The sequence below is a fragment of the Orbilia oligospora genome, assembly GCF_000225545.1.
Source record: "Orbilia oligospora ATCC 24927 unplaced genomic scaffold scaffold00097, whole genome shotgun sequence".
Lineage (NCBI taxonomy): Eukaryota > Fungi > Ascomycota > Orbiliomycetes > Orbiliales > Orbiliaceae > Orbilia > Orbilia oligospora.
The window spans coordinates 530,127-542,614 of NW_011645654.1; the positions used below are offsets into that span (position 1 = coordinate 530,127).

Here is a 12,488-nt window from a genome sequence, read left to right on the forward strand (position 1 = left end):
TAGCATGATCGCGAGAGCTCGAGAGGTTTGGGATCCCAGGAGGAAAAGAAGGACTGCCGGTCAGTATCATGACAGTGCTTCGCTGCCTTTATCGAACTTGGCTCCCCGTGAGCTACCCCGGGGATTGATATGAACCATGGTGACGTGCACGCATATATATATATATGGCTAGCTACGACGGATAAGGCATGGTTTCGATTGACTTCCTTTGGAAACCTCTCGCTCACTACATTATATATCGATACACGACAGTGGAGCGAACTAATCATGATATATCACCACTGTATAGTATATAGATACCATGCAAGCCCAAGCGCGAGATATTTCCTTATGATGGCCAATAGAAGGCATTGGCCGCAATAATAATCCTGAATTATAAGCGACGCGGGGCCTAGCCTCGACACTTGGCCCCTATCGAAACCAATTGTTTGCTTAATTCAAGTGCTTATCTTGGAATAACCGTTCCCGCTCCTGCTTCGCAGCAGCATTAATTCTGTTTTACGAGATAACTACCCCTAGTTTCGGATCTAGTCTAGTTATTACATTATTCTAGAAATTCGAACGCACTTAAACTTACAGTTCATAATTTCTATAGTTTACTGCACACGGCAACGCTGGTGTCTGGTCCCGGGACTAGGTTTAATGTCGAAAATCGCGATAGGAAATGTGTGCATCGCGGAAACCTCGTAGTATATCGTTAACATACCGCATGAAAAACATCATGAATACATCATTGCACCTAGTATACCGTCACCTGAACGAGGGAAAAATCTTTAGTCGCCTACCTTCAGCTCTAGGCCATCATCTCCATCCTCCTTGACAATCACCAGAACATCTACTTCCAAACCCCCCTCCAGCTGTTCTCCATCTAATCATATCTACAATCCACCAAACCCACTATCCAGATTCATAAGCCATCACCTCAAATTAAAGCTATCAATCAATTCTTGACAGATATCTCACTTGCAAAAATGCCGTGCCAACAGTCAAATGAATTTTGTCACGAAATCATTTTTGCTATCAAAACAAGGAGGACGTATGGCACTATCCTGATGACAGTTGAAGGTATTGAACCTCAAATGGCCTGCCAAGTCGAAACTGCCTTGAGTTCTCAAAGTCAATTGAAGGGAGAGTACAAGTATGTATATCTTAATATTTTCTTTCTTTTCTGAATGAAAATACTGGTAGCTAACCGAACACGTACTGTTTTCGTAGGTTCTTCTATGATGAACTGAGCAAAGTAATTCGCCTTGATTTACCATTACCAGACGAGTTGTCCCACGGAGGTAGGCTTCCACCCTACAGGCGGTTTGATATCTCTAATTGGCCTTGGATTCGTAAGTAAATTGATACTCCAAGGCATATTTAAAGATTCGTATGATTAAGAGCGTGATGACCTTGTGTGTGGAATTTGAACTAATATTACTCTGACTGAAATAGAAGAAGAATTTGTCGAACGTCCAACTGAGCCTTGAATTTCCAAAGAATTCTGTTCACTTACGCAACGTTACTTGTGACTATGCTATTCGACTAGATTCAACTCTGGATGTTACGTAGTATTTTATCTCAATCTTCAGGTACTGCAGCCTTTTACTTTTTCCATCAGTACTAGGAATCCTACAAAGGAAATTAGCTATCTGACTTTTTGGCCCTTACCCATTTCCAAGCATGTTAACCACCATTCTTGTCAATCGCCTACCTTGTTCAATTCGAACTTCTTGTACCCTCATATTATTATAGCTATTACTCCTATCAATCCATTTTTTTTTCCATCTTGATCCTGGCGCATTGTCATATCAGATATGTGACTAGTCTTCTCACTAGCGAACGCCGTTGCAATTGTATTAATCAAAAGTGTATAATAAAGCTCCCAAGCAAACCCAAAATAGTGATTACAAAACTACTATCTTTGTAAAAATTCGAACAAAAGCCCACGCTACAGCTACACGACAAGATCTCGAAAAAACCCCACTATAACCGAATCGAACTACTCAAAAACCCCTTCCACCTCATTTGATCCTCTGTCCACTTCCAAAGTTTCTCCTGTAAGTCTTTATCATTCGCCCATCTCCACGTCCACCCTTTCTTCGCTGTAGGGACCATATAACCCCCCGACCAATCTCTCTTAAAATCGTTACTTGCCGCCGCAAACAGCGATCCTAGTGCTCCTTTATCTGGAGGTGCTCCCATACCCATTCGGAGCAACGTACGTCCGAGAACGCTGGTGGTCGCAAAGTTGGCCGATAAACCCCTACATCATATGCAAAATATAAAAGTTAGTTTAGGTACCTAGAGAAATTAAGTTTATACACTTAATCAAAGAAGGGCTACTTACGTCTCGACTAACCCCGGATGTACAGACGCAACCCAAATCTCGCCCTTCACCGGATCCCCAGCCTTCGGGCCAACTTTCTTCTGCAGTTCTCTAATATGTAAAACATTCGCAAGTTTACTTTGACAATACCGATCATATGGCTCATGTTTCGGTAAAGCTATTTGATCAAACCAAATACCAGGTCCCTTAGCCATCTGCCAAGCTGCACTTGTCAGCTCAACGATCCTAACGACACCAGGTTCACAATTCAACGCCGTGGATTGAATAGTCGGTAAGAGAAGGTATGAGAGTAGGTAATGCGAGAGGTAATTTGTTTGCCAGTGAGATTCGTAACCGTCTGTTGATTCTTCCCAGGGAGTACACATTATTCCGGCGTTGAGGATAAGTCCGTGTAAGGTAGATTCTTTGGAGAGGAAGGTGTTTGTGGCTGCGACAACGGTTGAGAGGTCCATGTTGTCCATGTGTAGGTAGTGGATTGGTGCACTGGGGTTTTGGAGTTTCTCGCGAAGGGAGGTTATGGCTGTTGTGGCTTTAGACTCGGATCGGGCGCAGAGGTAGACGGCGGCGCCTTTAGAGGCGAGGCCGTAGACTGTTTCATAGCCACTACAGGGGAGGTTGAAGTTAGTATATCAACTGTATTTCGATAAGGCACTCAGGTTATAAGGAAACCTACATGCCAGCGTTTCCTCCCGTGACAATATAAACACGACCGGTCAGATCCGGCAATGAATCTACTGAGAATGATGAACACATCATGTGGGCGTATATATCAGTTTTCAGAGCCTATCTTTTTTGGGTGGTATTGGAAGAATTTTGAATTTATGAATTCATGAATTGATGCACAGTGGTATATCGGCAATTCAAATTGGGAATATGAAAGAATCGAAAGAAAGGGAATTTAGGTCAGAAGAAAATATTCTTGGGATGTATAGAATAGTTATAGCTAGAAAGCAATATCCGATTCTTTAGATCTATCGTGAATACTGAAGTCTCTAGAATAATCATGATATTATCTACGGGGGACCATTGCCAATTTATATAAAATCCCACACACAATAAACCCACCAGTTTATAAATTAAAATCGGTTTTAAGCCTCCCTTATCCTTCGGACCTCAAATTCCTCCGTTATCGTAGCCATACAGGGCGACGCATGGCGCCAGCTTTGTGCATTTCAGCCTGGGTGGGATTGCGTTGTCTCTGTCATCAAATGCTGGCTTACATCCCTCTCAATTACTAGAAATGGAAAACAATATTGTTGTCAGCAGCCTTGGCGAAGAAGATCGGTCCCGAAGCGGGTTAAGTCCGATGTCCACGTGACTATTTTGGGCTTTGATCGTCAACACAACACGAACGGGCATGGCCAAAATACCACATGGTCGTTGACGAGACCAACACAACATGGTTGTACCGAAGTGTCCTTGGTGCTCAGAGCTGGATGTCTGTAATGTGCAACCTGTTGATGCCAAAATATCAGATTTCGTTAATCATATAGGTAAATCGAGGGAGATGAAACTTTAAATCAGGTCCGCTAATGTATCTCTATTTAGTAGTATTGTGTATTATAAGAACAATTTACAAATTTTTTGTCTAGATAACAGTCGCGGATCGCGAGAACATTGTCGAATCCATGTTGCGCCCGCATCAGATACCGTAGCTTAGCCCTTTACCTATGAGGTGTATCCGGGCAAAGCTATTCAGTTTACATGTTTTATCTACTAGTGAACTTTAACAGTACGCTGAAATATTTTGGTCAATCGAAGCAAAATAGATGTTTCCTACATTGATCGATCCTCAATGCTAAGCGCCGCCACTTTAGAAGATTCATTGGCGCTATGCATTGTTTGACAAGGCTACCTTTTTTTTCTGAATTGTGCCCAAAAACTATTATACGATAACCGGCTGAAACGCGATATAATGGGGGAATATAATACTGGTCACGATCATATCCATCTCACTCAAAGTCAATACGCGGAGCCACAAACCTAGGCAGTCTGGTCGCTAGGTACTTACTTCCCAGCATCAAGATATCGAGATCCTTGGGCGATTCGATATATAGGACTCGCAATCATACATATATGCCTCAATTAGAGAGCTCGGTCCCCAACAAGGCTTCCCCGCTACAAGGTCGAGAAACCGCTGTGCAACCAGCAGCTGGCTCCAAAATTAGTGGCTCCGAAAACAATGCAAGGATAGCTTCCGGGAGTAAAGTTCTCGAGCACGCTAGAAAGTCTCAAGTTACCAAATGCCAAGAGCATGTAGTTGTTCCGGTCATCAAGGCACCTGTGGGTGGGGTTGTATCAAATAGTCTTCATCCAGCAGCTTTCGACCTACCGCCGATTCAAGAGCACAGCATTCCCATGAGTATTCCGGAAGATGAGGAGAAACCCGTATCCGGGCAGTCAGAACCAGAAGCTACCCCACCAGCTTCCCCGCAACCGAAGGCTCACAGACCCCACCGGGAAAGATCTCTCTCTCCAGGAGACTCACCGCAGAACAAGTCCTCGGCCAGCAAAAAGAAACAAGTTACCCAAGAAGTCCCTCTGAAACCCATTGTTGATGTAGCTGCCACCAGCGGAGCTGCCCCGGGGACCAAACCCACTCAAAATCCTACAGGCAAACCGCCACGGCAGAAGTCAAAACCATTCGCTGAGGAGCCACAGGTAGATGAAGCTACAGAGCCCAGTTTAGTGTCCAAATTCAAAGTCCAAAATCGGTTCCTCATGGACTCTGTCGCTGCTAATCCTGGAAATACTCTTATGATCTTAAAATGGCTTTCGGGGAACTACGAACCGATGGATTTAGACCCCGAAGGCTCAGAGTCTGAATCAATGACAGTTCAGCGTCTCAGATTTCACCATATTGAAACTCTTGAGGGCATTAAAGCCGCAGACTGGCAGCATATTCAAGAGAGTGGTGAGGTAGCCTACAGGCTTTTCCACGAACTATTAGAGTTGGAAGCAGACTCTTTAAGGAAAGGCGGAAGCCCAAATCAAGTACCTTACCATGATTGGCCTAGAGATACCCGCCTAATATACGAATTTTGGTGCATATTCAAGACCATAATTGAACTTATTAAGCCAAAGGGGGAAGTAAGATGCAGGATTTGTGCGGGTGCATCCAAGCTTGCCGTAACACATCCTGGAGCAGCACTTGAAAGGGTTATTTTAAGCCTGACTAATGTGCAAATTCAGGTTTGTAACTCGGACTCCGAGATGGCAGAGGACCGTTGCACCAAACTATTTCGATATATTGGTGTTCTGGAACAGCATGAAAAAGTGTTTTCCGCACAGATGAAAACCGTTGCACACTTTTTGATGGCTAGTATCCTCAGAAAGAAAGGGCACAACGTAGAAGCAAGATTTTATACTGCGCAGGTACGTCGAGTAAAGGATACCGAGGAGATGGTATGGATTAAATGGGTGAAGATCTGCCTCACTGAGTATCTAGATCTGGAGGTTTGATGATTATGTGATGGCGGTGCATGGCCTCAAGGTCCCATCCCCGAACGTCACAAACGATGGCGGCATGAAGTCAAAGGTCTCAAATATTGATAGAAAGCTTTCGTATGTACCCAGTATACTATTACCTATATGGATATCAAATATGTAGATGGTGAACAGTATATAGGAAGTGCAATTACACCTGCAAGATATCTCAAAGGTTTACATATGCATATACGTGTGTACGTACAGCTTAGTCTTTTGTTCATACAGCTATTGTCTGAAACCAGACTTCGCAACAAAAAAAAAGTACAGCTAGTCTTAGACCATAATCTGGAAGAAATCACTGGTATCGATGTCCCGTCTCTTCGGAGAGACTACCTCAATCTAGACCGAATAGTGAATTTGGTTAATCCATGACGGTTTGATTCCATATAAACATTATCGATACGCTGTCGAAGCCCGTTCTATACAATGATATCAGAATCAATTTGCTGAGCAGCGTATAACTAGTACGTACACACAAACTATACTTACCGTCATGAACTTATAAGATTAATGCATTGGTTGAACACCCCTGTTGATAAACCATGAAAAAAAATATCTCCAGCTGCCAAACACGGCATGAGGACTATGGAAAAAGAAATTCGCAAAAAGAAAGTTTCCAATCTACAACAATCCCAATTCGCAAATCGTCACCGACTTTGCTACTACGGGGTCGATAAGAGGCTTGTATAGCGCAGAGCGGACGGGATACGTAATAGTCCTCTTTCTGTGGTCGTAGATATTGATATCGTTCAAGAAGTCATATCTATCATATACGTCGCCACTACATTTATAAAACAACAATGAACCAAAAGAAAGTGGAGAACAAAACGGAAAGCTTTTAGATATCATCGCGCCCAATCTCAGATCCAGAGACTATTCTGCCAAATTCTGCTATTGGTGAAGAGACCATTTCGTTCTGGTGGGACATCACAATCTATACCTTCAAAACACCAGAGGGAAAAAATTTTTCTTCGCGAAATTGGACTTGATACCAAAGTGGACGAGACAACCAAAGTGGGAACAAAAAAAAGAAATCTACAACAGACGCGATTCTCACCTGGTCACCCACGGTAATACTGAGCGCCCGATAAGAGGCTTATGTAGCGCAGAGCGGACGGGATACGCAGTAGTCCTCTTTCTGTGGTCGTAGATATCAATTCATTTAGGTGTGCCAGTAATATAGTTCTACTCTTTACAGATCTAGAAGGTCTTCATTTTTTTTTTTTGGCGAATACCAAACCATGCACAGAACCACGAATATCCTAACTGAGGCTTGCCCAGAGTCCAGATCACGGGCTGAATACATATCTATATATGCTTACGTATTGAAATATTACTTGAAAGCCCAGGTTCATATTTGAAATGGATCGAAAGAACTGCTTTGATATCACCTTTAACTTCAATTCTGGAGTCAACAAAACCTTACGGGTTTAAACGGCAAAAAGATTTTTTTTTTTTGACAACCTTCAAAAATCAAAAAAAAAAAATAGAATTGAATCTACAACAGACGCGATTCTCACCTGGTCACCCACGGTAATACTAAGCGCCCGATAAGAGGCTTATATATCGCAGAGCGGACGGGATACGTAGTAGTCCTCTTTCTGTGGTCGTAGATATCATTTCGATTAAGTGTGTGGGTTATATCTTTCGCTTATTGTGGAAGCCAAAACTTTTCCCCACGAACGCAACGATTTCAGAACCATGCATGAAACCACAAACATATCGTAGTATGGGTTTGTGTAGGATATAGATCCCAGAAATGTATTCGAATAGTTCATTTGAGATGGGTCAAAATAGTTGCTTTGATATCACGTTTGTGCCGAACTTTTGGGGTCGATAAAATGAGAACTCAGAAACACCAAAAAATCATCACGACCTCCAAAAACAAAACTTCAAAAAGAAAATTGAATCTACAACAATCAGGATTCCCACATGGTCACCCACTGTAGTACTGGCTGATCGATAAGAGGCTTGTATAGCGCAGAGCGGACGGGATACGTAATAATCCTCTTTCTGTGGTCGTAGATGTAAGGTCCTCTGTGAATGTGGGATACATTGTGACGGTTGAAACCCGATTAGGAAAACGACAGGGATCACGAATCAAGCATCAAAAACGACAAAAAAAAGAAGTGGAAGGGAAGGAGTTCGAATGGACAAAGAGGCTGATATCAATTGGCGCGCTAGGAGGCTTCTCAACGTTACCGGGAATCATGATATTATGTTGAGGCGAATATCAATTTTGCCACTCGGAACGAGAGACCGAATAACTTTAGGAATCACTACGAAGGTATCAATCATTTCATAATAGGGCGCATTTCAATTTCCTAAAACTATGGGATTTTACACAGAAACTAATGATAATGCATTGGGTTGTTATGATTGTAGTTAGGATGGATATTTATGGCATGCTGGGTTACGAAATAGATAAGGTCAATCTTGCGAATGGACTTTCGACATTCTTTTCCACGTTGGGATTCAATGGCTGGCACCCTTTGAAGTGACGCCCGAATGACTGGCTTTGGCTGTAAAAAAATTTTCGTTCACGCGCGGGCTTCTTTAAGATATCACGTCAAAGAAAAGATTGGAATCACCAGACAAGTACCCAATGATATCGCGAACCTCCTCAAACTGTCCACGGGATACGAACCTGAACGTGCAAGTCCATAATCACATTTCTCAAATCCTCGATAAAGACAAAAATGCCAAACTTGAATTCCCATAACCCTTCTCCCCAACCGCGAATATGAGACATTAAAAAAAGGCATGCCACATTTGGTCGATAGTGGCGCGATCTGCCATGCACCCTCACATGCACTATGACGATCCACCACTACGGCTAAGGGCCCATTTGGCCTTCAAGATCTTATATTTCTTCCAGAATCTCAGATCTTTTCAACGAAAGGGTTCTGAGACCTTTCGATTGAAGGGTACTTGCGATCGGGAAAACTAAGTACTTGTTTTTTTGAAGCTGCATGTGACTGGATGCCTCTTTTCGCTGGGATCTTCAATGGTTGGAGCTGTGGGATTGATAGGCATACTGGAGGAGGCGCTTAGGGGATTATCGGGCCTGAAGTCCCTCTGAACTGTACTTACTTATACAGTACGGTAATTTGTTGAAGAGGAGGATGTTTCATTTTGAAATGCGGCATGACGGGCAATGTCTAGTTCATTTGCTTCTGTGGTTAACACTCTCCTCGATAGTGCGCCATTCTTGAGATGCGGGATTATATGCCATCCCGCCGCTATTATTGATATAATGCGGCAGTACAGTGTACCATGTATACCATAGCTTCCTTCTTCTCATGGCTATCCACCCCCATAACCAATATCTCTTGCTGCGACTATTTGATGCATGGTGTACATGGGCACACTTGCTATGACGACCATGCGAATCACAACACTGCGCTATGATATCACCCCGTTGGAAAGTTGAGGGTTATGACGACAGTCTCGTTTATCATGATATCAACAGCTGAAAAAAGACGATCAAAACGATAACCAAGTGGTTATGTACTGTCTGATATTCGTTTTGGTGGTTCGGAAAACACCGTTCCAGAGGGGTTTTCTATATCTTGGTTATCACCAACCTTGAATAAGGAAGTATGAAGAAAAAGGATACGTTGTTTAGTTGGGAGCTTTGTGATCGTCGGTGTTATTTCGTAGCGTTCTGATTCGACGGAAGTTGAACAACAGGATATTTCCGTGACTGCTCTTTATTGCTCTATTCTGATTCTGTGAACTTTATTCACAAGGGACGAGCAAGGCGTAGTTGAAACCAAGTATTTTCTAGCCATGGACTATTAAAAGCCAATTGAAATCCAACGGTTTGCCTCCAGAGTATTCTCAACGATTGAAATTCAGCAAATGATTCCGATTTCGTGACATTGGCATGTTAATTGCCATCGATGTGCTCCGTGCAGATTCAAGTGCATTTGCCTCCCCCAGAAAAAAAAGAAAGAAGAAGAAGAGGGAGCCAAAGGACCAATCTGAAGGCCTCGTTCCACAAGTGGGCATGGGATCATGTGGCAAATGTGATCCTGGACTGTCACACAGGTTGCAGGAAGATGGGATCCACATTGAATCCAGGGTCTTTGTTCGTGTGATATCGGTAACGATTTAGTAATTTTTTTTAGTTTGATGGCTTGATATGATCAAAAGTAAGTTTAATTTTTCTGGGGAAAGCCAAGTTCCGTATCCCGATGTTGCTGCATTTTGCCTTGGAAGTGGAGTCAAAGATAGCCTGGATGTTGGGCAAAGTTAACTTGCAAACTGGATCGAGACGTCGAGCACCTAATAGTAGGCCTACGTAGGCGAGCTTGATTGTGACATTAATATACGAAACGTAGCAGGAGATGATAGTACCCGAAAGCAAAGGAACTGTTGTGCAAAAGACTTTCGGAAACCCGTTCACTTTTGAGATTCTTAAAGCTAACGTTGATTCTGTTGTTCTGGTAGTAGCTCGTAGATGATGATGCTAGCGCTAGATGCGCTCGACAGTGTATGACACCAGCCCCAACACAATGCACGCTTTCGATACAATCTTAAGCTTGCAATGCTGGCCTAGAACTTCAAGGCAAAGCTAGGCGCCTTCTACACATGATAATGCTAACATCCCGAACTCTCGGGTATATCGGTATCATTCTTACCTGTCAAAATCATCAGATCGCCCGTTTCAAATACACTTAGCTGTCATCGCGCCGCAAGTCACAGGATTATTACAACTGCGACCAGGCCAGGACCTCATAGGCGTTCTTTCATTGGATCCCCATAAAACCCATCACACGCAATGCAAAGAAGATCAAGACACTCCAACGTCCCGACGGCTGTGCCTTCCAACCAGATTCGATCGATGATACAATCAACTGTTGGGTTGAGATATATTGGGATAGGTCATGTAATGTATGTAAGTAACGTATGGGAAACCCCGCGGGAATAACCAACGTTGATGCATGCTAAACACCTCTTTATCCAACTTCCTGGAATGTTACACTGGCTCCAACCGTCATTAAATCGACAAGGGCGCCATGAAGAAACAAAAAAGAACCAAGGCTTTTATGTAAGACCTCCGAAGCTAAAGTTCACAGCCCCCTTTCTGGGCGTTGGCTTGTGCGTCGCTTGGGTTTTCGATGATCATGAACATGCCGTTCTTAGTTACCATTTTGTTGCCAACTCCATGATCTAGGCTGAATAGCAAGGAATAGGGAAGTAAACTAACGATCATGTCGGCCTCACCAGATAATCTTACCAAGTATTGTCGCAACTAACGCCAGTTTGCGTAATCAGACAGCAATTTACAACATCGATTTAACTTGACTTACCGTAGCGGGAATAGATTTTACCAGCGTTGGCTGGTTTACCAGAATACGGACAAGGGTGGTGTTAACAAGGATGAAGGCATACCCCGTAGTTCGTAGCGATACTACTGCAGGCAGATCAGAAGCGAGCGAGAATTGAGCGAGCGAAGTTGCCGAAAAGACTACCAAATGCAACGAGTCCAGAGGAATCGAAAGTAGCTCAGTTCTCCTACGACATTTGAGGCCTAGTTCGTTTCGGGGGGAAGGGAGCATCCAATGCCGCGAAACATTTGCAAGGCCTCCAGGAAGAGGGAAGGAGGGGAGGGGAGGGTAGGAGGTGTGTAGGCGGCCGGCAGGAACTTGTGGTACTTCTTCCACAGGCACAATACAATCCATGTTGACGATCAACTTCCGTATCCTTTGGAATTGGTGAGGTCGTTTGCGGAAGATAACAGGCCCGTTATACCTTTCTTGCCAATAGGTTTGGTTATAGCTCATAAGCAAGGCTATTTGTGTTAACATGTTTAGGTTAGAGTTTCTATGGGATTCTGCCGATCTTGAGAGTCTAGATATCGATGGTTTGAAGCGTTGATGAGGGTCTGGAGAACAAAAGGAAGGTAAAAGCAAGCTTCAACAAAGTGGATGTGAGACAGATACATCCGATGGCCTCGAGAAAGAATATTCTGTGTCGCCATCCAGTCGCCATGTTTTCCACGTTCCCTACGGCTTCGATCTGAAAATTCGTTGGAAAGAAGCTTTCAGCCAGAATATACTTCTGTCTTTCTCGAGCGTACTTGCGATAAGTACCGGTAGCCACTTACTTAACTACTTCTCGAGCTTCTTGATTCTGTCAGCATGGGCATACCCGGCTGCAATTGATGGTTCGTTGTTTGAAAGGACTGTGTGGGTCGAGGTTAGGTCCACATCCTTGAGATTTGCAGCGAATGATAGAAAAGGTACCATTTTCGTCAATTGACTTTGGTACCAACCGGAGTGTATTTGTAGATGCTCTACAGGTACCGAAATGTGCTCCACAATGCAGTCCGCCAACCTTTCCTCTCCCTTTCCCTCTTTTGCACTTTCGTTCGATTCTAGGGGATCGTTCAACGGCTCGGAATGCTGAAAGCAGCGAATAGGTGACTGTTCGAGCTAGGCAAACCACAAATCGGGTCATTGGTATGTGAATAAAGGATCACGCTGCCACTGAATATGTCGTTTGAAAGAGTAGATAAACGGGGACTTTGGAAGGAATTGAACAGCAGTTAAGAATCAAAATGCTTTCGATGATCTTAGAAGAGAGAGAAGGCCGCAAGCAATCGGGTCCAATTCCTCAGAGTCTGTGGTTTTCTCCGCAACAAGCTCAAAGTCTC

The 12,488-nt window shown here is 43.5% G+C and overlaps 4 protein-coding genes across 4 annotated transcripts; 2 read left to right on the forward strand and 2 right to left on the reverse strand.

Moving 5' to 3' along the window:
* Nucleotides 1–971: 971 nt before the first annotated feature.
* Nucleotides 972–1,475, forward strand: AOL_s00097g149 (uncharacterized protein; the record flags this gene model as incomplete). Its single annotated transcript, XM_011125982.1, has 3 exons — nucleotides 972–1,138; nucleotides 1,216–1,337; nucleotides 1,441–1,475. 3 exons carry the CDS (start codon nucleotides 972–974, stop codon nucleotides 1,473–1,475), a joined length of 324 nt encoding a protein of 107 aa, XP_011124284.1.
* A 496-nt stretch (nucleotides 1,476–1,971) lies between these two features.
* Nucleotides 1,972–3,091, reverse strand: AOL_s00097g150 (uncharacterized protein; the record flags this gene model as incomplete). Its single annotated transcript, XM_011125983.1, has 3 exons — nucleotides 1,972–2,251; nucleotides 2,336–2,938; nucleotides 3,009–3,091. 3 exons carry the CDS (start codon nucleotides 3,089–3,091, stop codon nucleotides 1,972–1,974), a joined length of 966 nt encoding a protein of 321 aa, XP_011124285.1.
* Nucleotides 3,092–4,411: 1,320 nt separating this feature from the next.
* On the forward strand, nucleotides 4,412–5,797 carry AOL_s00097g151 (uncharacterized protein; the record flags this gene model as incomplete). Its single annotated transcript, XM_011125984.1, has 1 exon — nucleotides 4,412–5,797. The coding sequence occupies one exon, from the start codon at nucleotides 4,412–4,414 to the stop codon at nucleotides 5,795–5,797; it is 1,386 nt and encodes a 461-aa protein (XP_011124286.1).
* A 5,098-nt stretch (nucleotides 5,798–10,895) lies between these two features.
* On the reverse strand, nucleotides 10,896–11,640 carry AOL_s00097g152 (uncharacterized protein; the record flags this gene model as incomplete). Its single annotated transcript, XM_011125985.1, has 2 exons — nucleotides 10,896–11,084; nucleotides 11,143–11,640. The coding sequence occupies 2 exons, from the start codon at nucleotides 11,638–11,640 to the stop codon at nucleotides 10,896–10,898; spliced, it is 687 nt and encodes a 228-aa protein (XP_011124287.1).
* Between the last annotated feature and the right edge of the window lie 848 nt (nucleotides 11,641–12,488).